Raw genomic sequence first — 27,978 nt, 5'->3', positions numbered from 1 at the left:
TTAGGAGTTGGAGAGTTTGTGTACTACGGTCCGGTTTTTGATTAATGGACCCTATTCTGCTAGTCTTTGCGTATCAATGTCGTGATACAGTTTCAGAAATGTGATAATTAGACCATTCAATCTCTTCTTGTCTTTCCCTAGATTGGCTGAAATGCTATAAGAGGCATATTCTACCATGGAAAGGTGGCAGGGGAACTTTTGCATAGCACAATATCACATGTGACAATTCGGCAGAATGCGAGTACCTGATATGGAAGGGGCACGGAGGACAAGATGTGTGGCGCTTAACATGAGGGGTACCCCACAGTCGTACATACATTGTGTCTCGACAGGTACAATTCTTTTTTCAGGAAATGTAGAGCTCAAGTAAAGCCAACCGTTTTCAAATTGATGCCACCAATTTTGCTATTATTTCAATCAAATTTCTCATATCAAACTTTCTGGCCCAAGTCCAGCTTCATCGTAAGTGTAGGTCCTGTTGTCCAAGCTCATCGCAGAAGTCAATCAGTTGGCTCAAGGTATCTGGCTCCTACCAACTAACATTAGCTATTACTTTCACGACGACATAGTAGAAAAGTGACTTACCATTGCTGAGTGACCGGCTTTCTCCAACCAACGCAACTCGCTGTTTGGCAAGCGCTTGTGAATCTCATACGCCGCTCTTGGAGGACATATGAAGTCTAGACGTCCCTGTGCGATGCGTGCTGTCTACTGTTAACCTATAGTCGACTTCAATAGTGGGCCACAACTCACTCGGAATATGCTGGATCTTCTGACACCCGTCTAGCAGCTCAGTAGGTCCCAGGAAGCACTCATGCATCATATAATGGGTACAAATGATGGCAGAGCTCATCTGCTCTACCTGTTCTTGCAGAATGTCCTCAACCTCATCGTCATCGCGCTCTTCCTGGACAGTCGCAAAAGTAGTTTCTGGTCTGTCCCATTCATACGCTGCTTTTCGCACGACAGCGGGATCGTTCGATGTAAGCAGCTCGTGATAAGCTGCTGCGATGTTTCCTCTTTTCTCAGGCGCGATGAAGTCCTGAAAGCGATCGTATATCTCCGGGAAGATCATTGAAGTGGAAAGCGCATGACGATCGTTCTCTTCCTTTGTTCCCAAAAAGACCCCGCGAATGACCAGTGAGCCGCAGCTCTCAGGATACGTCTGAGCATATGCAAGACTCAATGCGGAGCCCCATGAGCCTCCGAAAACCATGTGCCATTTCTCGACGCCAACATGTTTGCGCAGGGCCTCGATGTCGGACACGAGAGCTTGTGTAGTGTTTTCGCGTATCTCGCTGCGCGGGGTAGACAACCCTGTACCACGTTGATCTAGCAGGACAACACGATAGATTGCGGGATCGAAGAAGACAGTGTTTTGCTTGCTGCACCCTTTTGAGCCGGGCCCACCGTGGAGGAATATGACTGCTCGCTGTCAGCTTCATGATCGATGTGTTCACCGAAGCTTCTTTCCTACTTCGACCACTGGGAAGTTTCACCTGGCTTTCCGTCTTTCTTGCCATACTGATAGTAATGCACAGTATGAAGATCACTAACTTGCAAATAGCCGCTGTCGAACGCGTCTTCGTGCGAATATCCAGTCTTCAATGTCATGTTGAACTACACAAGTGTTGAAAAAAAACGAGTAAAAGGAAGCTTGAGAAGCAGCGTTGGTGGAGTGATGGGATATGCTTCTTATAGAGATAGATAAGGTTGCGTCGGGAATGAGCTTGAACGAAGAACGAGCACGTAAGCGGAATAAATTAACACCATCTGCAGCCGGCCTCACAGGCAACAAGGTCACGTGCTGCTGCCTCCGATGTAACAAACCTAGATCTTGCCATGAACATTGGTGCCATTGGGATAAAAAACAGTAATTTGTAACAATATTTGAGTTCGTCGGTAGATTGGATTAAGATTTCCAGTCAGACGAATGCCAGTATACAAGTAGAACTCGCGGAGCGGGCAAATTCTCGAGTGAATCTCTTGGAATTGAGGAAGAGACTGCCCGCGCGGCATGGCCCGATGATACTCTTATTTGGTCCAAGAGTGAGCGCTCAGGCAGCAGCCTTCAGTCGGCATCTGTCCATACAGGCGGCCCCGGCATGACATACCCCGAATGGTCAGGTGTTGTGTGGATGTTGAGTGTCAACCCGGCTTCGTTTCCCTTATATAATGTCTTCGCATCGACACCGCCGGTGACAGGCTTCCTCCCATCGCCTTCGACTTTCAAGCTGACACACTGAGGGTAGAACTCTGCTCCATCAAGAGAGTATGGACCCGTACTTGTGAATGCAACATGTAGTGCGATGATTTCGTGACGAAGTATATACTCGCCGGGCGAAAGCTTCGGTGGGATTCGCACAGTCCTATGCGCAATATAGTCAGCGACAAAACGCTAAAGGAAGTTACATTCTGGCATACCAAGTCCCATTGTTCGCAATTAATTCATCAGTAGCCCAATAGCCTTCCTGGTAGGTCGAGCTGTTGATCCATCCGCGCTCCTCGAGCTTGACGAACTTCAACGAAGTCATGTTTGCACTCGCGCAAGGGCCATTGCAAGAAGCTAAGTAGCTGAGTATGGGTCCATGATGTCCTACTGGCCATGCCTGGTCAACCATCCACCACCGTAACCGCACATCGGCGCCAGCGGCGACCGGAGCACTGATGTTCGCATTCGAACCACCTTTCGCACAGATGATTTGCGATTGATTCGCATCTGAAGGGTGAAGAGGGCCTCCACCAGCATTAGTGGTATACCAGGCTGGCGTATCCGATGGGTAAGCCTTCAAGTCGCCGTTCGCGTTCCATCCGTTGTAGCGGTGCCCGTTAGCCCAGATTTCGTAAACCATGCCATGTCCCAAAGCAAGAGCTATCCAAGATGCCCACAGAAACAATGAGTATGGAGTCATCGTTGTTGTTTTCGTTAGTGACAGTGGGTTTTGTCAAGGTGCACAAAGGGGAAGCAAGGCTAAGCCTGGCGGCGATATCACAAACCACGTGGGTCATCATTGCATATCTCCTACAATCCATCGGTCCGATGTCAATATATACGAAGAGCTTTCGTTCCATTTGTTACGTGGTATTTGAATGGTACCAATAACGGTTGAGATCAGCAGAATTTGGCTAAAATGACTTTTGATGAAATAGTCACATGGCAACCCAATCTATCTGACTTCAACGTCGTATACTGCAAGCTCTCTTTGTGCGGACTGCTATGCTTCCGAGATTGCGTCTTGGTCAGACGTGTGCTGATGCAGGTTAGTCCTTCAAATACTGCATTTGGTTGCAACGTTGCTGAAAAACAGGTCGCTCAGGGGTCGGACAGCACGGGGAGCTCAGTGAAACTCGTACTAGAGCATTACTATCGATTAAGGACAAAAGAAGAATGATGGAGTTCCTCGGTAGCGATGTGGAAGGCATGCGCAGTAAAGAGAAAGGGCAGATGGTCTAGTGCAAGCGAGGATGTGGGGCACTGGAAGCGGCAAGGGCACCTGGCGGAAACAAGCCTTCCATCTTCGCGATTTAATCTGTACACCGTACCTGCATCGGAATGGGCAAAGCTGGTGATCTAGCGCCGAATACCTTTGCGTGATACTACAAGCGATTATGCATCCTGAACATCACCACTTCCACCTCTTCACACAAGATTCGAGAGGTTCCGTGGAGGGGAGGCAATGCAATCAGATCGCCACAATTGCGACAGAAAAGGTCTCCCTATTTCCGTTGCATATGTGTCACTGAGGCTGGGGCTTAGATTATCGTTACTGATTTCCAGACACGCATCGATTGACAAAATGAAGGTCATGATATGTATAGCTCTGGACACGACCGCATCGCCCATCGGACTGGATCTCAGGCCATAGTAAAAGGAGATGCAGGATGCCACTCGGCTATTGAACGAGCGGCCTGCCCTTACCGTGTTTCTCCCGAGCTATTTCCTCGCGGTAGAGAGATGACCAGGTCACTTCTAGGGTAGGTGACCGTACGTTAGCTGACAACAACAAATCTGTTGGTGCCAGGTAGGATGTTCGCAGGATTCACTCGCGCACACATCGCTGGTCGGTGCGTCCCCAGTCAAGGCGAGAACTTCCACGAATTGATTAGCAACGAAGCATGGTATACTGAAACATCGAACTTTCCAAGAGCAGATTTCAGGCCGGCGACAACACCTCGACCAAAGATAGAGCAGATCCATAACGCAGCCATCATCACCTTCACTAACGTAGGAAAACTCGCCAGCAAAATGCCTTGCGTTGAAGTCACTGTGCAGTTGACTGGAGACTTCGATCGCTTTTCGGTCCAGCAACATGCTCACGAAAACAGCGAGCGCCACATTCTTTCAGTCAGTGCTGTAAGGACCTCAGTCATTGGTGGTGAAAGTTGATCTTAGGATCATCGGTTTTTGTGCCCTAGAGAGAGTATGTATCAGCGTCCTTCTCGGTACGAATCTATCGAAAGCAAAGAGACAATCATCAACTTCCTACGAGATGATGAGCAGTCAGGAGGCTATTTGGAGAAGCGCGATTCGATCGAGCTGACTGAGGTCATGGTCGTGCAACTACACTTTTCAACCACTTTCAGGATTCTACGTTGTAGTGCGAACTTTTTCTGGAAGGTAAGCTTGTATTGTCATCAAGCTCAAGGCGAAGGATGGGGCTTGTTCAGCCAGGCGGAGAAATTTGCCAAGGCTGCTAAATTGTGCCAAGCTCACAGCCCCACGGCCAATGTACCCTGATTGGCCAGGCATCACCGACGTCACTACGCAGCCAACACGATGCGCGAGTCAATTCCTGATCTTGCCTGAGATTGTGTTGGCGATGTCAGCGATCTTTACACATACGGCAAATTTTCGCCTATAGCGATGCACTGCCTGGTTATGAGCCGTAGAGCTGAAGTCATAGCTCCTACGATGATATATTAACAGTAGGCTCCCAAACTTGACTTGAAGATTCACTGAATATTCCCATCATCAAGTCTTCCAGAGAACCCTTACAAATCCTATCTGATCTCCTCCAATCCACATCTGCTCCAGACTTCCAACATGAGACTCGCGGCAGCTACCACCATCCTCTTCACTGCGGTTGCACTAGCCAACCCCGCGCCCGTCGCCCATCCAGAAGCATTACCAGAGGTTCTCAGCGACGCACCCTCACTCGCACCTGAAGTCGACGCTCGTGCCGCCGGCCTCATCCTGGAAGCCCGTGAACCGAAGAGCAAGACCGGCAGTGGCAGCAAGAACAAGAACACCACCGACAGCGCAGCAACTACGTTGACGTCAAACCGCATGCTCGAGCTCGGTGCTCTCGGTTTGGGGGTTTTGCTCTGGGTCTGAAAATGACCTGAGGATTTTGTACGATATTACGACACCTGGACTTTTGGACGACTGCACATGTTGAGGAGCATTTCGAGGACGTCGCGTGAAGCTTGAGCGTGCATCTTCGCACTGGACCGTCTGGCTTGTACGACTATTACGACGAGCGTCTTGTTTCATCGCCAGATACCATTTACTTTACTACAACACTGTTCTTCAAGAGATAAAGATGCAGGAAACATGTTCTCTCTTCTGTGTCCTTTGCAATATGTGCACATTATGAACGAATTGAATTTACTAGTGAAGGTGCTCGTGTTCTTTCGCTCAGTGTTGCCCAATTTCCTTTTCCAGCAATTGATAGATAGGCCTCGGCCTTACGACCTCAAACTATCTATTCGAATTATGCGGACTCTGATTATTTAGCGAATCTCGCTACGCCCATTTTGATGATGAAGAGAGCACAGCCACGGAGACTCATGCGCTACCCAAAGGCGAAATTGATAGCGCGGGCGCAGCCTGACATCCATCTTGGCCCTCGCCCTAACGAATGAGAGTAAAATCAACAATTGATCATCACATGTGCACTTCGTTCATGATGACCACAAGTGCCATGCCCTTGCGCGCCGAAGTCGTCATGGCCGCCTTGAAATGCTACATCATCAAAATCGTTCAGCATGACTACCAAGAGTATGCCCTTGCGCGCCTAAGTAGTCATCGCTGCCTTGATAATGCCACTATTGAGCCACTATTACAGCCTCCTCACCAAGTCCGCTAGTCAGCCTTCACAAGAGAGTCATCAACTTTCCTAGAAGGAACTTGATGGTTCGCCGAAGTGCCGAGCAATCTGATATGCCTCCTGTATACTTCCAAAACTGGGATCCATTCTTCGTGGCGCTACTATCGGCAATAGCATCTATATTTCCGAATCGGACTATGGGTTTCTAATCATGATCAAATTCTTTCTGGATTGCGTTGCAGCTCTTTTCGTAGAGCATACGGACGTGCTCTACATGTTGAGACCCAGGCCCCCGCTGTTGGGAGTGAGGATCTGATCGCCCGACGAGATGCGCTGACCGACGCAATGCTAAGTCACTATATAAAGAATAGTGAAGCTAATCTCTGGACGTTATGCTGCCAAAACTATCCTCATTCGGATTTACGAAGTAACATTTTCAGATTAAATAGTAATCAAATGACCACTCTCAAAGACGATTCGAGCAATATGTAGAAGGATCGGATTCCTTCGATACAAGTGCCAGAGTACTACGGCTGCAGATTTAACCAGCGTTACGACTGCCACACAGCTAATCACGGTGCTTCTATTGCCCTCGTTCTGCTTTCCATGAAACCTCGTGTACAGACGTGCCAAATTTGTAACCGCATGACAAAATTTGAGGACAACGGTAGTATTCTGATTACGGACCTCACCAACCACGAGGGAAGAAATTGCAATGAACTCTTCTCGAGCTACTATCGCCGACATATCTGATTAAATCTGAATGCGTGCCAAAAGTGCAATGTCAAGGTGAGAGATCTTTGTTTGAGAGGCAACAGCACCTTTGAGGTCGATTTCTTTGCACGCTTCTCGTTGCTGTTGTGGGTCTATTCGTTACCAGATCTAAAAGGTTCCTCTCGTTGTTGGGACGGACACTCCTTCTTCCACGAATGTGTATTTTTCCGTAGATAACAACAGATTGTCAACAAAACGTATGTTGGAAAGGTACCTATGGAATCATTCCAGAAAAGCAGAATAAGCTTATCAATATCAACATATTTTTCTCGTTGAGGGAAGGTCATATGCGACTGAGAAGTCGAATTGGGCCAGGTTGTATTATTGCTACGATGTCATTGGTAAGGCACACCACCAGAACCCAGACCCTACTTTCTACCCAGTATCACCAAATATGATTCGATATCACCTATAATGTGAGCTGAGATGTACCCTGTATGAGCTAGGGTAGCTACCACACCCAGTTCAGGTAGCTCGTGGCTGAAACGTTCCCACTTTTGTCCGTTCCCCACGCTCCTCAAATCTTCCGACTCTACTGCACCTCAGAATTCCCGTCCACTACACCTCGCTAGCCATAAAAAATGTCTCGCCGGCTTCTACTCTGGTCCTGTCGGCTACTGAACATGTTCTAGCTGCACTTGGCCCATCTTGGCCTCGTCTATTTCGTGCTATAGAAGCACCCTCGATTCAAACAATAGTTATTAGTTCTTCCTTATACAATTTCGGCAAGATTGGCATGGCCCAGGCTGATGTAGAAGGATATTGGATTTCACCGATAGAGTATTTGAACAGGCGGCTGTCCTCGCGAATATGAGGGCACGGCGCATCTTTTCAATAGAAACTTCTTCATTCTTTCTTTCCCAAAAATAACGCAGGTCGTACACGATGTTCAAGCAAGCCTTGGCTCTTTCTCTTTTCCAGGCTGTTGCTAATGCAGCTCCTGCGGGCACACCAGTCCAGGCCGCGGCAGCACCTCCTGCAACGTTCACAGCAGATCCGAGCATCGGCCCGGGTGGGAGCTCCTACACCGATTCTCCGCACTTCCGCGTCTATGGGGCGACTGGGACGACAGGCACCAATACTGTTAATATGCTCGAGGCAGCCTATTCCTGCTTTGTCGACACATTGGCATGGCGTTCCTCTGGGTTGTCTTTCAATGACGCCTCTGATGCCGGCCCATACAAAAAAGTCAATGTCTACTCCGTCAGCTCACTGAGCGGCAATGCAGCTGGTGTCATGCATTCCGATGCCGGCATGTCATGGCTTGAAGTCGTCGACACGTACCTCACCGTTCCCGGCGTCACTGTTCACGAGTACGGCCACGGGCTGACCTACGCCGCGAAGACATGGGTAGACCAAGGAAACACTGGAGCCTGGTGGGAGACTGTCGCGAACTGGGTCGCAGATACCTACAAGACGTCGCCGCTCTGTGCGACTGCACGTTCGAAATATGGGCAGTCTACAAGCGCCACGGAGATCGACCTCAACACAATCATTGGAAACTCATACCTCGTCCTCGTCGATGGCACCGCCAACTACTACGAGCAGTGGCCCTTCCTGTCTTACCTAACATACAACCCGGACAACTTCTCTGGCCTGGGGCAAAGCACTGTATACCAGGGTTTCGCCCAGTATAGCAAGAACAGCAACGAGACACCACTGCACACGTATGCTCGCCTCTTAAAGAGCGGTACGATCCAGCAAGTCGTCGGGCGCTACTGGGCCCGCATGGCCTTCGCTGACATCGGCCACCCAACCGCGCAATCTGTCTTCCTTGCTCAACGAAACTCGCTCAACTACGCCAACCTGGATTCCCAAGGCAGCGGTGTGTACAAGGTCAAGAGCGCGCGCCAGCCTCGATACATGGGCGCGAACATTGTCCCGCTGAAGAAATCCGGCACTGTCACCGTGACGGCGAAGATCACGACCAGCGGCTCGTATACAGCGACGTTGTCGATTCGCAACACTAGCACGGGTGTGACGAGGTACGTCGATTTTGCGAGCGGTTCGGCATCAGCTTCCGTGTCGAGCAGCGAGGAGGCGATGGTGGTCGTCGCGAACACGCCTGCACTGATTGTGCATGATGCCTTTAATATCCCAAGCACCGTTAGCAAGGGCCTTGACTACACGCTTACCCTCACCGGTGCGACCGCATAAGAAGTCTAACATGGCTTCTTGATTGGGCTTCTTCCCCCGTCGGGGTGTCCTTTTCTTTGTATATATCCTTATCTTGCATCTGCCGTAGCGATAGGTATTCACTTGTGCCTAACGCACAGTTTCTATTCTTTTTTGTCTATTCATTTCTGATTGGTGGCTTGGTTGTAGACGGGTGGGCGAATGGATGCGCTATTTCAATCTGTCAATACCTATTTCTCTAGTTGAGTGCACAAGCCATACCAGAAAAGTGATGCGCTCCGAAGTATAATAGCAGTATTATACAGATATAGTGAATCGACCGTCCGATGATGGCCATTCGAGCTATAGGGCGTTTTGCGTGCCACTCGCGCCACTATTACACACTTCTCCTCATGCTGACTTCCTCTACAGCACGACAGCGCACCTGAGTTGCGCTGTGTTCCTCAATATCCGGTACAGATTTGATAAATCCGTAAAATAGCCAGCTCCGAGGTCATTTCGTGCATGACGAGGTGTGTCCGGACCAAATGCCGAAATCTCAACCGGGACCGGACGGTCTAAAGCCCAGCCCATTGGTATTGTTTCAAAGACCTTTTGATATTGGAGTCCTACTCCTCGTCTTCTTCGTCTTCGTCCTCGCCTCCTGCGCCACCTTCCTGTTCGTCACCCCCCTCCTCGGCCTCAGCAGGTTGTGGAGCCTCACCGTCGTAGTTAGGTCGAACGACCTTCTCTTCTTTCTCGGTGAGAACGGATTCGAGAAGCGGTGCTGCGGCAAGGAACGCGTTGTACTGGTCGATAGGTAACGAGATGCCCTATAGGCCAATGATTAGCTTTCTTTGTAGATATTGTTGCAATAAGCGTACCTTCTTCCCTGGTTTCATCTCGCCACTGTCCTTGTCCTTGTAGTATTCTCGAATGCTGACTAATGTCTGGCCCTTGAAATCGCTAACGGTGACGCGTCGGGTGCCGTTCGCTTTGAGCTGTTCATTGTCAGTCTGATGTGCCTTCCTCCGCATACATGGTGAGAAGAGTAGTACTGACCGCAACAAAAGGGTTTTTGTCGTCGTCGGTGTCAAGCTGCGGAACAAGTGGCTCATCTTCTGCGTCACCCTTCGCCTTCTTTGATGCAGGAGCTGGTTCGTCGTTTTCTGGTGAAGAGCGCTTCTTGCTGAATGTATTCTTGGAACTACCCGCGGCTCGAAAACCACCTCGGCCGCGTTTTGCGTACATTATGTATCTTTTTATGAGCGATCACAAGCAAAGGTGTTGTCGAAATGAGTGGTCGTTGGAGCGGAAGTGGAGCTTAAGCTCGACGCGTCAAAACACGCTAGCAGGGTGTCACGTGCGGCCTCCCACCCGTCAAGCGACGTGAAAGAGCGACCCACTTTTCTTCTATTGTTCTTGTGTTCCTCTCAGCCACCTCGTTATTGAGCATGCAGCCAGCCTGCTACCGAAGAAGTCCAGACAGGTGCTAGGACGTAAAGGCAGAGGTGAACGCCATGCACCTCGGCTATTGCAATTCCCGACTGGACAGACCGTCAGCAGTAATCTCGACACCATGTTCAAACAGACAAAAATCATAACGGAAGAACGTAATCACAGACGCCCCCTTCCATAGCATTGTGGCGCACCCTACTTGAGATCTCAATCTGACTTGCTGCAATGGCGACTTCCCAGCGGGATCTGCCTCCCGGTGTCTCTCAATCAACACTAGACCATTTCTCTGCCATATCCTGGACACACAGTACTCTCAATGATGCTGCCTTTCGTATCGACCCTCATTTTCGCACGGTAACGCACGATGGGGTTGGCCACACGCTCACCGGCAAAACCTGGAACACCGACGCCACCATCAAAGAACTGCTTTCTTTCTGGCGTCCATCCTCTCCTCACTCTGATACAGCTCCACCTCATACTGGGTTGCAGCGAGCGGAAATGAGACGCTTCTACACCTTTGGCGGCGATCTGAATGCTCACCCGGGACTTCTTCATGGTGGTGTCATTGGATGTGTCCTTGACAGCAGCATGGGAGGCTGTGTAGGTCTACTCCTGCATGACTCTCGTGAAACGTTCGCTATGTTTACCGCACAACTGAACATCACTTACAAGAAGCCCGTAGAGGCTCCGGGGACGGTGATGGTAAGATCCTGGGTCACGAAGATTGAGGACGGAGGAAGAAAGGTTTGGGCGTACGGCATCGTCGAAGGCGAGGGAGGCAGCGTTTACGCTACAGCAGAAGGATTATGGGTGCGCCCTGGCGCGGGAAAAGAAAAGCTTTGAGGCTTATCAATAGATCCCATGGCCTCGAAAGGCATTTGTCCTCATCCTGACCTTCCCTTCCTCTTCCAAAGAGAGATCTTCGGTCCCCTCACTCAAAACTCGAAGTGTATTCACCAAGAAGCCCTCATGTGGGTGTAGTCTCTCAAATACCAAGCGCGCAATTTATGTGCCTTAATAGGTTCTGTCCTCTCTAACAACTCAAATGCATAACGCCGAAGTACTCGTTGTCTTAGTGTAGATAATAAGTCGGAGTCCTTCTAGGTCAGTCTCATTTATACTCAGTAGTGATGCTGCGTATTAAGGTGCGGCTTCTAAAAAAGGGATCATCTCAACTGCTCGATCTAGAACAGTACTCAAATCATAATCAACAAGATCATAAGTATGCATTCGATTTGTTCGACTATAAGCGTTGATATAACCGGGGCGTGCAGACGCGCACGAAGAATAATCCAAAGCCTCGAGCGAGTCCGCAACATTTGAGAATAGCCGCACCCACTGGTCTATGGACGCTGCATCTTCGTGTCGTGATGTAACGCGACGTACTCTGTAGGGCTGAATTGCTCTTTCTATAAACACTTGAGCTTTCAACATGGACCTGAAAAAGGTGTAATTCGCGTCTGTATCTGACATGCAACTCGGCCAACACACGCGTATTCTACAACACTACCTAGGTACTTGTGACTTTAATTCCTAGCTATTACCCACCAACTTCATTTTAAAATGTCTAGAACTCTTGATCCCAGTAAGTAGCATCGAAAACTCTCCGTGACGCTTACAAGTAGTGCCACACACCCCAGCATCCGCTCTTGTACTTGCGAGAACTCCCCCCCGCCCCTATCACCACCTATGCGCAACCTCCCTTACCCAACACACCTCGCGCACTCTCCTCTCCGATCCCTCCCATCCTACCACCAGATAAAAACTTCAAGCTCGGCACGCCCCAGCATACCTACCACCCAGCACACACCCGCCCATTCAAACCAATCCAATTAATTCACTTCAATCATACATTTCTACTCTCTCAAACATCTTTCCTTCTCGCGCATGCGATATCGCTACACACATATGTGAAGCCAGCGTCTTAAATTATCAGATCCTCCCCCTGCTCTACACGCTCGCGGGCCGGCCCTACTCAGATACGATGTTCCAAAAGTGGCGTGTTCCTCAGCTCACGCACGACGCACCGCACCCACGCACTTCCGGGAACGAGGCGGCATGCGCAAGGGCAGTCGGCATATAGATAGCAGGCTCACTCTTCCTCTCCTTTACTCTTCGAACTTGGGATTTCCATCTTTTCATAAAAATAAGTTCGATGGTTCGTCAATTGAATTGAGCACCTGTTGCATGGTGTGCATCACGTCGAGTACCACGCACAGTATAGAATGAAAGAGATATTTGGACTTTCATGTGCTTTATTTCGCTATAAAGATTTGATTTGATAGGTAGGTACGACGGTGCAGCGTGCCCACTCACGCATTCTGAAGACGCACGCACGCACTCAGCAGAAAGCTGCAAGGCACCTCAACGCCTCCGGCCCCGCATCCAGTGTCAAGTTCGGAAATGAAAAAGCGAAGGTCCTGATGCCTGTCGTAGGCAAACCTCGAAGAAGGCACTAGTATACACATCTCATCGCATCGCCGTCATTGCTTCATCTGCATCCCCTCTACTCCTCTACTCCTTTTCGTTTTTATATTTTACCCCGTTCTCAATTTCGTATCTCATTGAGTTTAATTACGCGGTCGCCGCCTTGGGCTCTGTGATGGTCTCTACCTCGATCTTCGGCATCGCGGCGCCGGTGCCGCCGAGATCGGTTTTCCGTGCAGCAGGGTTCTTGGTGTAGTAGTTTGAGATGGCGGACTTGATGGCGTCTTCGGCGAGCATGGAGCAGTGCACTACATTCAATCAATCAATCAATCAATCAGCAACCCTTCCTCACACACTTTCGGGAAATAGGACAATACTCACGCTTCACAGGCGGCAAGCACAGCTCCTTCGCAATCTCAGTATTCCGGATCTTGGCAGCGTCCTCGAGCGTCATCCCGCGCACCAGCTCGGTCAGGTAGCTCGAGCTCGCGATCGCGCTTCCGCAGCCGAAGGTCTTGAACTTGACGTCACTGATGGTGTTGTTGTCGGGGTCGACGCGGATCTGCAGCTTCATCACGTCGCCGCAAGCGGGTGCGCCGACGAGCCCGGTGCCAACGTCTGTGTCGGTCTTGGACATGGAACCGACATTTCGCGGCTTGTTGTAGTGATCTAGCAGTAAGAGGAGGTTAGCTGGGCGCTCTATGACGATTTTCCGCGGAACCTCCGAGATGTTCGGCTACGCATCCGAAGTGCACATTCATGCGATAGAACACCATGGGAAAAAGAGCACGCGTAAAGGGTGACTTATCTTTCTCGTGGTACTGCCGCCTCGAGTTGACGGCTACTGTGGCGGGTGCAGATGCTGAGCGGACCGGAGAAGCGATCATCGGGCGGGCATTGCTTGCGACGACCCGGCCGACCTGCGGCACGACTGCTGCGACTCTTCTGAACATTGCTGATGTTGTGTGAGGGATATCGAGGTGTTTTGGAGGTGTGTGGTGATGGCGGTCAATCTCGTGGTGGTGGTATGGGAGGGTTGACGTACGAAAGATGCGAAGGCGAGGTCAGTGACGGCGATGCGAAGAAAACGCCGTCATGGGCCGAGCGTTCGGCGTGGGGTTGTGGGCCCGTGCACTCGCTCGAGGCGTCTTATCTCCGATCGTTCACCAACATGTCCGCAACTTATCTTATCTGATCATCCTATCCATTTATCGGTCGCCCTCCCGACCGTCGTATCTAGATATCGTTATGCTTCTCGTGATGCTGTTTACGCCCGCTCCGAATTGAACATGTCGTGGGAAGAATACGAGACATTCCCGCCGTCTCTCTAGCGCCACCCGCAATGCTAATGCTCCCCGATAGACCCAGACCCACCGCTTACAAACGCCTAAAGAAATACACATAGGCAAACTTCTTCATCTCCTCCACATCTGCTGCCTTGGCCACCTTCTCGTCGTTGAAGAGCACCCAAGCAGCAGACTGCTCGTCGGGAATTTCCTTGCGCACGAAAGCGACGTAGTGCCTGTGGCATGATTAGTGGACGCCATAAATTTCTTAGATAGGAGGTCTCACCCGGCGTGAATGGAGCTGCCCTTGTGACAGACAATCGACTGCAGCTGGAAATTGGCCGGCAACTTCTCGCTTCCCGCCAATGTCTTCTCCTTCGCGGCGGCTGGTTCCTGTAAATTCCCGTTAGTTGCCTGCAGCCGACTTCGGCGTATTCGGTCTTCTCGGACCAAGCACATACCTCCGAGCTGCCACCCTCGTCGAAGTCCCCTTGAGCATCTGGATGGCTGAATAGCCAATCTACAGCTCGCTCCATATCGCCTCCAGTCTCTTTGAGTGCCTGCCGTGCCTGGGGGGCGCTGAAGCCCATCGCACCGAGATTCTCAATCTTCTCCGGGTCCACAGCGGTTGAGGCACCGCCGCCGGAGCCACTGCCTGCGTTGAAGTCTACCGGAGTGTCGATGTCAGGATCCTCCATGTGCGCAAACAGCCAATTGGATGCAGCTTCCGGGTCTGCGTTCCCAGTTGCATGCAAAGCCTTTTCGCACCTAACTCGAGGGAAGCCCATGGCCTCAAGCATGGACAGTGCCCCTTCGTTCGGAATCCATTTGTTGGAAGCACTGCCTGTGTCGGCATCTTCAGGAAGTAGCTCCTCGTTCGGCTGAAGGCCCTTTGACTTATACGGGCCGAACGAGAATGGCGCATCGTTGACAATGACCGGTACATCTTGCTTGGTAGGCACCCAATTGACTATCTCGAAGCGGCGTGCGTTCACTGCCAATACCGTAGGGAAAGTCTTGAACATGCTCTTCTTGGAGAAACCTGCCTTGCTACCGCAGTAGTCGCAAGTGAGCTCGACCATCTCATCCGCCGTGAAAATGTCCAAGCACTCTTTCAGCGTGACCGGCTCAAACTCCTCCTTGGGTTTATCCTTGCCTTGGCTATCTGTCACTTCCATTGAGTCGCCTTTTGGTAGCCTTCGTATGGGAACAGGAATTGAGATGTTCTCCTGCTCGTCATCCCGATACCTAACCCTCTTGCAGTTGAGACACTGTAATCGCTGCTCCATGACGAACCTGAAAGCATCAACCGGGTCCTGGGCTGGTGCCACATGCTGTGACCTTGAAACGAGCTTCAGAAGATGTAGTAGTAATTCGAAAGCATCCTGCTGCCGCATAGTGGAGAATTCCTCATGGCCACGTCCAATCAGATGCTTCAGCATGGCAGGAGCAAGTCCCTTCTGGTGAGGAACTTCTGGAGTATTCTCCGACACGATGACATCGCTATCAGGCTTGGAATAGCGACCTGACAATAAGCCGTCTGCGACCTTCCGTAGCTGAGTCTCCAAGTCTTCGGCCGGCTGAGGGGTATCTGGGGGAGGACGATCCGGTAGATAGTAACGGTCCGCAAATTCTGGCATGGCGAACAAAGCCTGCAGAGTACTGTTCAAATAGCAGCTGTTTCCGAGGTTCTTCAGGCCGGTGAAGTTGGGCCCAAACAATGGCTTCAGCTCTTTACCGTCTTCGGTGGTCATAGAGAATTCCCATAGGAGATTCTGCTCCACCTGCATCTCGGTCAAGCTCTTCTCTGTCTTAATTCTGTCCTTGATGTTGATGCCCCAATGTGCCAAATGATTGGGTAGCTCTGGGTCGACTCGCTCCTCGTCGCATGAGTAGCAGTAGATGTCGGCAGTTCCGTCAGCAGTCAAAGAGCCAAGCTTGACAGCTACCGGGTGGCCTGAAGATTTCGTATGAGCCACTCCGTGGGAGTTGCCACCAATACCGCCGAACTGCTGACGCCCACAGCCGAGGTTACCACAGGACAAGCAGAGCCACAGGTTCTCCTTCAATTCGCACGAAGAGCACTGACCCAAGCCCTGGGACTCTATCTGGCGCGCCGCATCCTGCTCTAGGCAAAGTGTATGCTCGCACGCTGTCAGCTCCTGCTCCCATGCCTTGACCTCCTCTTGCCTCGCAAATGTATTGGCCTTCAACACTGCATCCACAACCTCTGACAGCTTCCCTGAGCTCTTATCCACGTCATCGATGCCGCAAGCGTAGCACTTCACGTGGGTAGTCGTGTCGTATCGGTCGGCCTCGGTCTCGGCGGCGATGGCAAGCTTGGAGATCTTCTGCGGAGGCTCGTCGCGTTTCACATGTTTGCGCGTGCGCTTAATATTTAGGACGAGAGGGTGATTTGTCTTCGCGACGTGAAGGGAAGAATGGTCTCGCTCGCCCGTGCAGCCGCCGTTGAAGCAGAAGAGGCACACATCAAGACCGCTGGGGTCTTCCTGAGTTCTAATCAGTCCCTAAGGGCAGCACGGGAGCTTCAGGAAGAGCGTACAATAGAGTCGAAGCACTGCGTGCAGTCTTCACGATAGACAGACTGGCTCAGGCCGGGAGCGCGCAGCTCTGCGTCTCGTTAGCTTTCAAACGCGTTCTTGGAACGAAAGCAGCTGATGCGGGGCACTCACCAGCCGCGTTGACGTGCGTGCAAGCCATCTGAGCTGCTGCACGCCTGTATGTATTACGGAGGTATCAAGAGACAATAGTTGGAGGGGTTAAGTGAGGTATAGAGCGTGTAGTGTGGAAGGTGACCGGAACGCCGCACTGTTTGTTAATGCGGGATGACGGAGCTAGGCTACCAAAACTTTGGTGGGGCAACTGGGGCAAAGTTCAGGCGAGCACTAACGAGGCACCGAGGCACATACAAATGTACTCATAAGTCATGAAAGAAATCTGCATTATCTAGATCGAGATGTTGAGCTTTTATCGACCTGGTTCGGTGAATAAGGCCTCGATTACTGTCTTTCAAGATCATTCAATTACGCATGGACTGTTGCGACAGACAAGGTCAAAAAGCGGCTCTATTTGGCCAAGGCTATTCTTGACGCACTCTGGGTATCGAGCTATGAACACAAGAGGCTTGTCAAACCTATGCTCCCTTTCTTACTCCGCCTCCGCTTTTATCGCCGACCTAAACCGGGAAGACCAGTTCAAGAACTGCGAGAACATGCTATCCCGGACCTCTGACTTGGTATCCATGAACCAGTTCTTCTGGCTCTCGGCATACACATCCACAACCTTTGCATAGTTGTCCGGGTCAGCGTTGACCAGAGTCCGAACGATGTGCAAGCTGGCCGCGCTACATGCGCCACCGTGCGCAATTGAACCGCCGCCCTGTTTAGCTTCTTCGTGAACAGCTCTCAGTATCTCCCATGCAGGCTCTGCATCATCGAGTTGAGGGAGTGGCGTGTTGCTCTTGGCGAATATTGACTGCAATAGCTTCGCGCTCCGGTCCGAAAATTGCTTGTTTGCTGATGCTCGGGTGAGACGCAATACTGGTAGCAAAACTTCCAGACTGAGGGGGTTGGAGAACTGCTTGTCGAGGAACACCGCTAGAAGATCCAGCACACGGGACTTGAACCGAATCATGTTCTGTTTGGCTTCGTCCCGTTGTTTCTTTCCTGTGATCTGGCTGCGTTGCTTGAAGATGTTCGAGAGATGAGGGTCCAAGGCCATCATCTGATCGTCGTCCATATCCGAATCGTCCGAATCTTCCTCATCGTTCGCGGCAAGCCCCGATGTTTGCAGAGTTAAGGCGAGCTTGTTGTTAAATTGCGTAAGTTCGTCGTCATCGTCCTCGTCCTCGTCTTCAGAGTCGTCATCTGAATCGTCTGAGTCATCCGAGTCGCTCCCGGCGTCTTCCTCGGCATCACCGCTAACCATCTCGACGTCCGACGCATCCTCCATATCCTCGTCGTCGTCCGACTCCGCCTCCTCCGCTTCCTCATCGGCCTGAGAGAAGAGTTGCTTTTGACCCTCAAGCGTCTCCTCCGTGTCAAGGATGTCTGTCATCGACCTCAATCCTTCGAGGCTGATTTCAGAGGCAAACGCTGTGAAGGCCTCGGTCGCGATCTTATGGAACAGGGTGCGGGTGTTGCCCAAGAAAGAGAGCAGTATCTCAATGAACCCATCTTGACCTTCGCTTGACGCTCCTTTTTTAGGGCTTGAGATTGCCTTGTAAGATGCGTCCAAGTCGTGCAGCAGCATGATGGCATCTGTGTCACCGTTGAAGATCTGAATGAACGTGAATGCATACAATAGAGCGAGGCCCTGGAAGACCGATGCCTTGCCGTCTGTAGAGCCCTGTGACAAATGTCAGATCGAGTACCAGCATACGTTCGTCGTGGAAATGCTTACAGTAGTTTTAACAATGTCAAAGGTCTCGTAAGCCTTTTCTAAAGTTTCTTGGACAGACTCGTCGGCCTTGAATATCGGCTCGAAAGACTGACTGCTTGCCTTAGACCGAACCATGTCGACCACAATAACGCCAAAAGACGTTTGTGTTCCGGCAGCCACAGGACGCAACCGCGTTAGACATGAAGACAGCCGCTCCTGGAAAATAGCTCGGCTTGAATCGCTGATTGCTGGTGACGGTACTTTGCGCGCCTTCGCGCTCTGGCTCGGGGTGAAATAAGCGTGTTCGACAAGCAGATCCAGTGTGTTACGCAGCCAGTTGTCCTTCTCCGTGAACTCTGCTACCAGTTCGTCATAGCGTGTGTAGTGTTTGACGATGTTCAGAAGCAGATCAGCGATAGTCTGACGTCGGTGATCAGCTACATTCTGTTCCGTGGTTTCTGGCCGGATGAGTTGCGAGTGCAAGTGGCGGACAATCTTCCTTAGCCCATGGTCGTCGGCTGCAAGGGCGATCTTTTCCAGTGTCTCCGCCTTGGACGAATGTTCGAAATCCGCAGTCCCGTTCTTAGACGTTAGTTCAACAACGAGGGGACAGTGAAGATTCGGGAGTTTGCTGAGCCCTTCTCGCAATCGCTTTCCAAGCGTTCAAGGCTGCTGCGTGGAGGAACCTATCATCTTTCGAGGTCTGATTCCGTAGGGTCCGCATGAAATTGGGACTGAACAAGGCTGAGAGCGCCCAATCAGGGATTTGGATAACCAACTGCGCGAACAGTTTGAAGCCCCAAGATTTGCGTTCGTGCGAGGAAGATGACCCAAACAGTTGCGCTAGTACGGTCAGCAATTATCATTGTAGAATTGATGAGCAGCTCACCATCGACAATGCTGAGCCACAGCTGTCCGAACTGAGATTTGCTGGCATCTGTTCGGGCTGCTTTAGACTCGCTGTCCAGCTGAAGGACCTTCGACAGAAGCGTGTTCCATGCAAACTGCGGATTAGCATTGGTCGCTGCGGATTTGACTGCGTCCGGTTCATTGCTACTCAGGGAGCTCTGGAGGTCTCCTTTCAGCACCTTTGCGAGCTTGGGTCGGTTCTTCATGGAGAGAGGGTCATTGTCGTGCCACACATTGGTCGGAAGCGATGATGCATGCTGTTCCTGCAATGCAAGCCATATTGCGATGCCCTCTGGTGTGTCTGCCAGTTTGAAAGAAACGAGACGTTCGCTTAGAGCTTGCACACATGGCTCAAGTTTTGCCTCGTTCGGTAAAGTCTCGATTGTCTGGACTAGAACCAACGCACATTCTTCGCGAAGCCAGGGCGTGTCTCTAGCCATTCCATAGATCAAATCCAATAGCTCGTTCCAGCTATTCGTGGCCAGCTTTGGCTCGATCAGAATGGAGGATTGCAATATGGCCTTGTATGCAAACAGCTTTCCGATCAAGTGGTTTCTTCGCTCCTGAGGTCCTGTGTCAGCTCAATTCCGACATGTATACGCCTTCCTTACCAGTCCAGATACATTTCCCTCAGTTTTGGTCTGTTTCTCCACCTTTTTCAATAGGGCGACTACATCAAGATCCAAACCCTCAATAGAAGCTCCCGATGGCGCAAAGATCAGACGCAGAAGTTCAGTGAGAGTAACGCAGAAACCGAATCGGGCAGCTTTTCGGTGGGTGCACAGGCCTTGAATGAGTCGATTCAGAGCATTCAACACATTTGGTGCAGACGGGCTGTTTTCGGGAGAGAACTTCAGGATCAGCTGCTTTGCTGCTTCCAGTCGGATATCTTCTGATTCTGCAGAAAGATCATTGTAGAGCTCGACCATGCTGAGATCATTGGCCTGGCGCTTGCGTTTGACCGGTTTCTCCAGGCTCGCTCCTTCGACATCTTCGTGCGGTCTCTTTTGGCCTTGCGGCGCGCTCCCAGATTTCGCCGCCTTCCTGCCCATTGTGTCGGGTTAGCTGCAATTGAACCCTTCGCAAGGGCATGATTGAGGCAGAGATGGGAAAAAGTTCAGAAATCACTATCGATAAGAGCTTATGTAAGGGGGCTTGGCGCGGTCCCCAACCTCAACACCAAAGCTCTCGCGAACTTGGAATTGGACTCTCCTTTTCTTTATCGACAACGGACATTACATCACCCAAATTTTCTTCATCAAAGTTTTTACTGGCGGAGTAGATCCGCTTGACTCTTGCGTTTGCGCATCAATGCACTTTATCCACACTACCCCACATGTTACGCTCGATGCACAATTCCAGAGCTTCGGGCGGACTAGGCACTGCTATTCTTAAGCGTGTCAATTCCTTTCAACGGCGCTCACAGCGTCCCCGCGCGCCGGGCTAGCTGAAACCCTGAGGAGTCGAGGATTACTTAGCCGTCTTACCGCGTAGGCGCTGAAACGGTGACGTCGAAAGACCAGCGCAGCTTCGTCAACGCAAATCGCCGTCGATATTGATGGAGACTGATGGAGACGGATGGAGCTCTTAGAGGCTGCACGGCCATGTTGCGAAGTCAGTAGTTATCCACCTCGTTGACCGGATGTGATCAGAGCTTGCTTTATGAGCTCGAGTCGAGTCTGCACAATTGAATCATTGAAGCTGAGGCGCTCCGGCCACGCCAGCATCAGCAAATGGTGTGGTGTGTTTGTACAGGGCTAGAAACTGTCACCTGCATCGTTCAGGGTCTTGAAACCCGAACGCCTTGCTCAAGCGGGTCTGGGGTAGGATTCTTCCCTTGCGGCTCTGAGGCTTGGCTAATTAAAGAGTCACGGGACCGCGCATTTTACTGTTTCGGAGGTTTGTTTACAGGCGCGTTGACCGGTCCACGAGGGTCAGCCCTCACGCGACAGGCCAACAAACAGGCGCCGGACAGCTGCCGGCGGGCGGTCGGACCTCTTGTGAGGGGCAGCCGGCGTTGTTGTGGGGTCGGGAACAAAGCGACGGGTTTTATGAAGGGTTTGTGCACGTCGTGAGCGATGTTTGTGGTTCTCATCCTGCGAAAGGAACCGCCGCGTTCTCGACTCGTTTTCAGCCCGCCTCGTCGCTCACTTCTCACGCGACCCCCGGCAGCGCCGAATTGCGCAACAACAAACAACAGACGCGCAAAGTTGGCATTCGCAAAGGGAAATCGGACAGCGAATCGAGCAAACCGGGCAGGCTTTGTAGCGAACTGGGAAGCTCCTTCGAGGCCCTATTGGATATGACGTGGGAGATCTTGAGATCGAGAATTCGCAAGCAGTCGTTCGATCCACAACGAGCTCAAGCGTGCGTTAGAGCTCGCTCTAGGGAGTTATGCCGTCCCCTTGCGGACTACGGGCTGGGAGATCAAGGAACGATGGATGTTCACGGGCCGCGTACGGCGCCATTGTTTGCAGGGCTGCACGGAACCAGAGCGCCGAGCTGGGTGGCGGTCCGATTGGGGCTAGAGGGCGCGATTGTCGCTGTTGCATGTCTGCCCGCCCTGGCCAACCGCAGTGCGCAGTCACAGGTGGCCTCGAGGCCGATGCCTTGCTCCAGCCCGCCAAGCGAGATATGACGACAGATGGCGAGCTGAAAGAACGGCAAATGGGCGCGATCGAGGATCGTTCTTGCACGCGAACTGCGACGCCCCGCGCGTGCGAGCCGCGGCGACGTTCGCGGTCGTGGTGGAGCGCTGGCTCAGCAGGCGGTACGGCGGGCGCTGGCGGTCTCCCTGGGAGACGGTACCTTGTACGACGGCTCTGCCAGAATCTGCTCGGAGCTGCGTTTAGCCAGCCCGCGAGGTCGACGTTTCATAGCGCTGCAGGCACATGCCTACTTCGCGGGTGATCCGTGCCTGCTTGCTCTGGCAACACGGCGAGCACGCTGGCTCACGGCAGGAGCATTGCGCAGCTCCGCCCACTGCGACGTCGAGTGTCAGACCGTAATGCCAGACGAGGTGCCAATCGGCCCAGCGCGGGCGAATGTACGGTACATACGCACGCTGCGAACAGCTGTTGAACGGCAGCGGGTCTCTCTAGCTGCAGACGAGTGCGAATCCGCCTGCTGTGATTGAGTCGCTTTGGATACACTCTACGTGCAGCTGCAGCGCCAATTGCGCACGCAGATCCAGACGGCCAGCAAGCACATTCGCCGGCAGACGACGCAGCTTGCCTGTTCCTCTCCCGCTGCAGCGCGCCGGGCGTTGGCCATTGGCAGGGTGGGGAGGTGTGTGCAGCGCCTAAGCTCACGGACCCAGCCCTAAACCTCAGATGCTGGCCTGCATGGTTGCTGGGGCAGGCCGTCCTCCTGGCTGACTATACCCTCTCCACCCTCGGAGCCTCTTCCTCTCCAACCTTCTTTGTCCCCAAGAAGGCACTCTCTCCCTCTCTCTTAAAGCAGTTGCTGGCTGGGACGTTGGTCGTTCTCTGGATTCATCGGGCAGTTGCTACCATCTAGTGCTCCCTCGAACCCTACCGACCACGCCTGCGATCCATGCAACTAGCTGCGAGACGCTAGCCACACGGCATTTCCACCGCGAGTCCTATACAAAGCATACATCTTCAGATTAGAATTAGCTTTCTCGTCTTTAATTGTATGCTTACCGCAAGCCCTGCTCATTCGCCAAATTCCGCCTCCAAGTCGCGAACAAAGCACTCGGAGCCACCCTCGTTTGTCCCAGCAACGCCCGAACCACCCACCTCGAACCGCGCCCCGAGTCAAATAGAGCAGCCATGGAGATGTCTTCGCCGCTCGCAGCCATGCACCCGCCGCCGTTACCTGGCCCATGGGGCTACAGACGCGATCTCCCTCCCTCGAAGCCGTTGTTTGCATCACATACCATGGGACCCAAGAACTTCAACTTCCGGGACTTGAGCATGAAGAAGTCTGGTGGCGGTGACTACTTTACTATGCAGCCCATGAGGGGGTCTTCGCCGACTGCGAGTCTCGCCGCTGATATGTCCTCTAACCTGCATATGGACCAGAGGTAGCGGCATCCCTCGCGTTGCAACCCTGTCTCAAAGCTGATAGTCTTCTAGTCCCCAGCTCGCCACACCTCGCAGGTCTCTATTCACCTCCAGCCTGTTCCAGCAGCTGGAGAATCGGGGTAAGCCGCCTCCGCCTGCATTGAGCCAGAATTGGGTTGCTGATACTGAGCCCGAACAGAAGGAACTACGACCCCGCCCGTACGGTGGGAAGGCGTCACGACTCCGCCGATTCCTTCGTCGTCGCCCTGTTGCGTACCCGACTCAATGGACATCTCGCCTCTCCCCCACAAGGCTCCCTTCAGCTTTCTGTCCAACGAGCATCCCCTGCCCTTGGCTTCTCCCACCCCAGAGACAACACCGTCCACTGACGACGATATGCTCTCACCCTGCGAGCTACCCACCCCGTCGCAGTTGCCATTTGCTGCCCCCGAGATAGAGGCGCCGCGTCCGACATCAGCCAATGAGTAAGTTCTACGTTCATATCTGTTGTTGTGTTTGTATTGATCCACTTCAGACGTAGAAAGCCCACCTTCCTCCTACGCCCCGGTCTCGCTCGTACCAAGAACTACTCCACCAACACGGTCTCGCTCAAGACACGTAAGGAAGAGGTACCCGCCTTCTTGTTCGGCGCTGGTGTTAACACCTCCACCCTATCACTGGACGAGTGCTTCACCATGTCCCCTCCTCCAGAGCGCCGGCCAATGTCGAACCCTGCGATGGGTCTCTCGCGCCCTAAGCCCTTTGGTTCCAATATCAGGAAACCTTCCGCAGGCCCTGCTCGACGGCCGTCCAAGATTCGCAGGTCGCTCAGCATGTTTGAGCACCCGGGGGACATCATGAACGCCAAGCAGGAGAACGAGAGTTACACCCCGAGCAGTCTGCAATCTGTAATGGATGTGGAAGACTCGCCCGGCCTGAAGCTTCCTCACACCCTGCAGACCAACGAACCGGACAGCTTGCCTCGTATCTCTGACTCAACGCTTGTCAGCATCATCAACGGCGAGTATGACCATCTCTATCAGGACAAGCACATCATCGACTGCCGCTTTGAATACGAGTATAAAGGAGGACACATTGATGGAGCGATAAACTATTGTGAAAAAGAAAAGCTATCAGAACGACTCTTTGGCTCAGATGCTCCTTCGGACACAGCTAACACTCTTCTCATACTACACTGTGAATATTCCGCCCACCGTGCACCCCGCATGTAAGTTGTCCACCGCACCCCTATCACCGTTCGTTCGCTAATTCGCATCAGGGCTCGCTTCCTCCGTGAAGAAGATCGTAAGATCAACGCTCACCGCTATCCTCTACTATCGTACCCTGAAGTGTACATCTTGGATGGTGGCTATAGCGAATTTTATGCTTCACATCGTGCCCGCTGCTACCCACAGAGTTGGGTCAAGATGGACGCTGAAGAGCACCAGGCCTCGTGCGAACGGGGTATGGCCAAGGTTCGACAGCGCTCCAAGCTCAACCGAGCTCAGACCTTTGCCTTCGGTCAGCAATCATGCCAGATGGAAGACTCACCCACCGGTGTCGGCCGTTCAAGAAGCGGCGGTATCATGACGCTCGGTGATGACATGCTCAACGCTGGACGACTAGGTGCCTCTCGTCGCATGGCCTCGTACTGAGCCTGTGACGGGCGGTCCATGATTTCTTTGACGATTTTAAAATCACTTGACGGCGAATTGGTTCATGGCGTTATTCATTGCTTGCGGCATTCCACATCCAGCCTGGCGTTTGGATACATTCCAGCTTCATCCTTGCGGCGTTCAAGCGATTAACCTTTGATCTCGCTGCTTCGGACTTCGACATTGGACGGGCGGCAACCACTATTTTGATAGTGCGTAGCATACCCTGGGTCTACCCTGCCGACCCGTCCTGACCCGATTGCATTGCATACCGCTCGGCTCTCCGGACCGGGCTTTTACATACCTTCTCGCGAGAGACTGCTGGATACCCATTTTTGTTTTCTAGCACGCTTAGAGAGCAGCAGAAGACGGTTGCCTCGCGAGCTTAATTTCCTTTGTTTTATTCATGTCCATCCTCACGGATCTTTCTATGCCCCCCTAAAGAGCTGAAACACTGCTCTTATGTTGTCAGAACAATCTGCACCACCATCACGAAACAATTACAATCAGGCCTACGCGCCTTCGACACCATCACCACCTGCATCGACTCAGCATCTCTTTACGCTCTCCTACACCACCATTTTCCTCCGCACACAGATTGGACTCTTCACCACCGCACCATTTCATCCCCAGCATCGGTTGCGCTCTTTGGTTCCTCGGTCTTCTTCCGGCATCTTCTCTCTAACTTCGGGCTCTTCCCAAGAAGTTCTCATTCATGAGTCTCCAGCGACTCCATTGTACTTATTCTGCTTGCTACTTTGCTCTGCGGGCCAGGGGTTGAGGCGTGTAGAGGACAGTCGGCGTACATAGGAGGATCTTGGGCCGCGCAGAGAGAGATATCAGGGAGCGGTTTAGGTACCTCGTCGTAATGTGGAGGAGGGACGACGGTCGAAAGTCTGTCTGCTCATCAGTCCGAAAATGGAATTGCTATATTCAAGCTGTTTTTGCTTCTTTCCGTGACGCTTGACATCGTGATGCTTGACTCGAGACTCGAGTGATGTGATGTTCCAGTTTAGGACCGTTGCGTGCCGGCCAATGAGAAGGCGTGCACTGGCGTGGCGCTAAACCTTGCAGCACGATCAACCCTCGATGTTCGCCCGACCCCACTACCATCTTCTGCCCCACACCTCCCGCAATGTCTTAGATGTGTCTGAGAACCACGTCCGGCGACAAGTTCGATCTGAGACACGACACTCGCCTGATGACGCGTCGCAAAGCGCCCACCATCTTTTTCACGCAGCATGGACATCGATGATCTGCTCGCCGAGGTCGCGGTTGACACGACGCCGCAGGAGACGCGCGACTTGCAGGCGTTGACGCGGGCGTGGGTCGCGGAGAGGGTCGCGCCTGAGATGTTGGCGTGGCCGGGGAGTTTGATGGAGAGGGTGTTGGAGAGGGTGCGGCGGCAGGTGAGTTAGGAAGGTTTTGCTTTCCTCCCGAGGGAGGTGTTGAGTTGGATTGGGAACGGAGGAGTGTTGCTGGAGCTAGGGAGTGTTGCTGAAGGGGATGTGTATAAGCTGACGGGAGAATAGATCGAGCTCGTAGAAGACCAAACGGGGTCCATGGATCCGAAGACGAATTTCAAGCTCATCGTTATACAGACGGAGTTGGAGAGGTTTAAATTTCTGGTTCGGAGTTTCTTGAGGAGTAGGTTGAGGAAGGTGTGTTGTGGCCCCTCTCCTCCTCCCCTTCTCCAGGCTGTCAGTCAGGAAGATACGATAGGAGGGAGACTACATTTGGAGATGAGAATGCTGATTGTGAATGTGAATAGATCGACGCGCACCCGCTGCATATCCTCGCGCTGCATACGGACGCGGATGAGATGCACCCGCTGCTCTCCCCCGCCGAACACCAGTACCTCACGAGCCACCAGACGCTCCTCTCTACACACTACGCGTCGTCCTTCCTGTCGCAGTTTCCGAGCAGTCTGCAGCGGCTGGACGACACGACGGGGGGTATCAGCATGGTGGACAAGCCGGATGAGGACGCAGCTGTTTTTGTGCGCGTGCTGAGAGACGTCGGGGAGGTGGCAGTTGAGGGGACGGAGAAGCGGTTTGAGATGAAGCGGGGGGATGTGTGGGTTGTGAGGTGGAGTGCGGTTCGGGGTGGGTTGCGGGTGGGGATTTGGAGCTGATTTGAAAAAGGTGGAAGATGTATGACATTACGCCTGGCGTGGCGGGAAGCGACAGGTGGGCGAGGGACGAGGGACAGAATGCCGTGCATAGCGGCGAGAGGACGAAGTAGAGCGTGGCGTGGCATAGATCCAGCTAGCTGCTCGTCAAAAGATAATCAACATAATACCGTGCGCCAGAGGTTGAGTTTATTCGGTTTCTTCTTGTCTTGTCACAGTTGGGCTCGCGAGACTCGACGAGCGAACTCTCGAACTCTTATTATCCCGACCTCAAATCATACTCTATGGTCAGGATGTCTTTTACAAAACACCCAGTCTCCCAATCCCCTGAGTGACCACGGTCCAGCATTCATTTCTCGCGCTTACCACCGCGATGTTTCCATCCCACTACTCAACTCACTCTGACACGCTGCCTATGTGAACTTACGAAAACACGAGGAAAGAACACATGTGCAATTCGAACACGCGACACAAAGATCATAATTTTACTAAACGCCATGCCGTTGGCAATATCTCGAAGATGATCGTTGTTGATCAAAGGAGCTGTGTGGCTCTAGTAGTATGTTCGATGGTCATATCAGTGATGTTTAAATGTATATAGGTAGGGGAAGGTGGCGCGGAGAAGAGGTGTGGCGTAAAGTAAGTAGGGAGTATGGAGTAGGCTAAAGAGTGAGGGAGGAGTGAAAGGAGCTGAAGGGGAGGGTTGAAAGGAGCTGAAGAGGAGGGTGGAAAGGAGTTTAAAAG

General features: G+C 52.3%; 9 protein-coding genes across 9 annotated transcripts; 4 read left to right on the top strand and 5 right to left on the bottom strand.

Moving 5' to 3' along the window:
• Window positions 1-555: 555 nt before the first annotated feature.
• Window positions 556-2,534, bottom strand: N0V89_010546 (uncharacterized protein; the record flags this gene model as incomplete). The annotated part of the gene is made up of 4 exons (XM_056219288.1): window positions 556-704; window positions 754-1,298; window positions 2,115-2,369; window positions 2,425-2,534. 4 exons carry the CDS (start codon window positions 2,532-2,534, stop codon window positions 556-558), a joined length of 1,059 nt encoding a protein of 352 aa, XP_056066415.1.
• A 2,510-nt stretch (window positions 2,535-5,044) lies between these two features.
• Window positions 5,045-5,335, top strand: N0V89_010545 (uncharacterized protein; the record flags this gene model as incomplete). Its single annotated transcript, XM_056219287.1, has 1 exon — window positions 5,045-5,335. The coding sequence occupies one exon, from the start codon at window positions 5,045-5,047 to the stop codon at window positions 5,333-5,335; it is 291 nt and encodes a 96-aa protein (XP_056066414.1).
• A 2,374-nt stretch (window positions 5,336-7,709) lies between these two features.
• On the top strand, window positions 7,710-8,981 carry N0V89_010544 (uncharacterized protein; the record flags this gene model as incomplete). The annotated part of the gene is made up of 1 exon (XM_056219286.1): window positions 7,710-8,981. One exon carries the CDS (start codon window positions 7,710-7,712, stop codon window positions 8,979-8,981), a length of 1,272 nt encoding a protein of 423 aa, XP_056066413.1.
• Window positions 8,982-9,568: 587 nt separating this feature from the next.
• Window positions 9,569-10,190, bottom strand: N0V89_010543 (uncharacterized protein; the record flags this gene model as incomplete). Its single annotated transcript, XM_056219285.1, has 3 exons — window positions 9,569-9,772; window positions 9,824-9,940; window positions 10,002-10,190. The coding sequence occupies 3 exons, from the start codon at window positions 10,188-10,190 to the stop codon at window positions 9,569-9,571; spliced, it is 510 nt and encodes a 169-aa protein (XP_056066412.1).
• Window positions 10,191-12,971: 2,781 nt separating this feature from the next.
• ISU1 (iron-binding protein) lies at window positions 12,972-13,777 on the bottom strand (the record flags this gene model as incomplete). Its single annotated transcript, XM_056219284.1, has 3 exons — window positions 12,972-13,132; window positions 13,206-13,493; window positions 13,615-13,777. The coding sequence occupies 3 exons, from the start codon at window positions 13,775-13,777 to the stop codon at window positions 12,972-12,974; spliced, it is 612 nt and encodes a 203-aa protein (XP_056066411.1).
• Window positions 13,778-14,201: 424 nt separating this feature from the next.
• ubp14 (ubiquitin C-terminal hydrolase Ubp14) lies at window positions 14,202-16,831 on the bottom strand (the record flags this gene model as incomplete). The annotated part of the gene is made up of 5 exons (XM_056219283.1): window positions 14,202-14,346; window positions 14,397-14,503; window positions 14,572-16,620; window positions 16,674-16,741; window positions 16,804-16,831. The coding sequence occupies 5 exons, from the start codon at window positions 16,829-16,831 to the stop codon at window positions 14,202-14,204; spliced, it is 2,397 nt and encodes a 798-aa protein (XP_056066410.1).
• A 447-nt stretch (window positions 16,832-17,278) lies between these two features.
• Window positions 17,279-20,472, bottom strand: POL5 (DNA-directed DNA polymerase; the record flags this gene model as incomplete). The annotated part of the gene is made up of 5 exons (XM_056219282.1): window positions 17,279-18,478; window positions 18,533-19,142; window positions 19,198-19,354; window positions 19,401-19,983; window positions 20,032-20,472. The coding sequence occupies 5 exons, from the start codon at window positions 20,470-20,472 to the stop codon at window positions 17,279-17,281; spliced, it is 2,991 nt and encodes a 996-aa protein (XP_056066409.1).
• Window positions 20,473-23,214: 2,742 nt separating this feature from the next.
• MIH1 (m-phase inducer phosphatase) lies at window positions 23,215-25,103 on the top strand (the record flags this gene model as incomplete). The annotated part of the gene is made up of 5 exons (XM_056219281.1): window positions 23,215-23,468; window positions 23,521-23,588; window positions 23,648-23,933; window positions 23,984-24,676; window positions 24,728-25,103. The coding sequence occupies 5 exons, from the start codon at window positions 23,215-23,217 to the stop codon at window positions 25,101-25,103; spliced, it is 1,677 nt and encodes a 558-aa protein (XP_056066408.1).
• Window positions 25,104-26,344: 1,241 nt separating this feature from the next.
• On the top strand, window positions 26,345-27,347 carry SLD5 (GINS complex subunit; the record flags this gene model as incomplete). The annotated part of the gene is made up of 4 exons (XM_056219280.1): window positions 26,345-26,512; window positions 26,636-26,764; window positions 26,875-27,179; window positions 27,248-27,347. The coding sequence occupies 4 exons, from the start codon at window positions 26,345-26,347 to the stop codon at window positions 27,345-27,347; spliced, it is 702 nt and encodes a 233-aa protein (XP_056066407.1).
• Window positions 27,348-27,978: the final 631 nt, after the last annotated feature.

The sequence above is a fragment of the Didymosphaeria variabile genome (genome assembly GCF_027946475.1).
Source record: "Didymosphaeria variabile strain IMI 356815 chromosome Unknown scaffold_8, whole genome shotgun sequence".
Lineage (NCBI taxonomy): Eukaryota > Fungi > Ascomycota > Dothideomycetes > Pleosporales > Didymosphaeriaceae > Didymosphaeria > Didymosphaeria variabile.
This window is presented reverse-complemented; position numbering and strand designations above follow the sequence as displayed.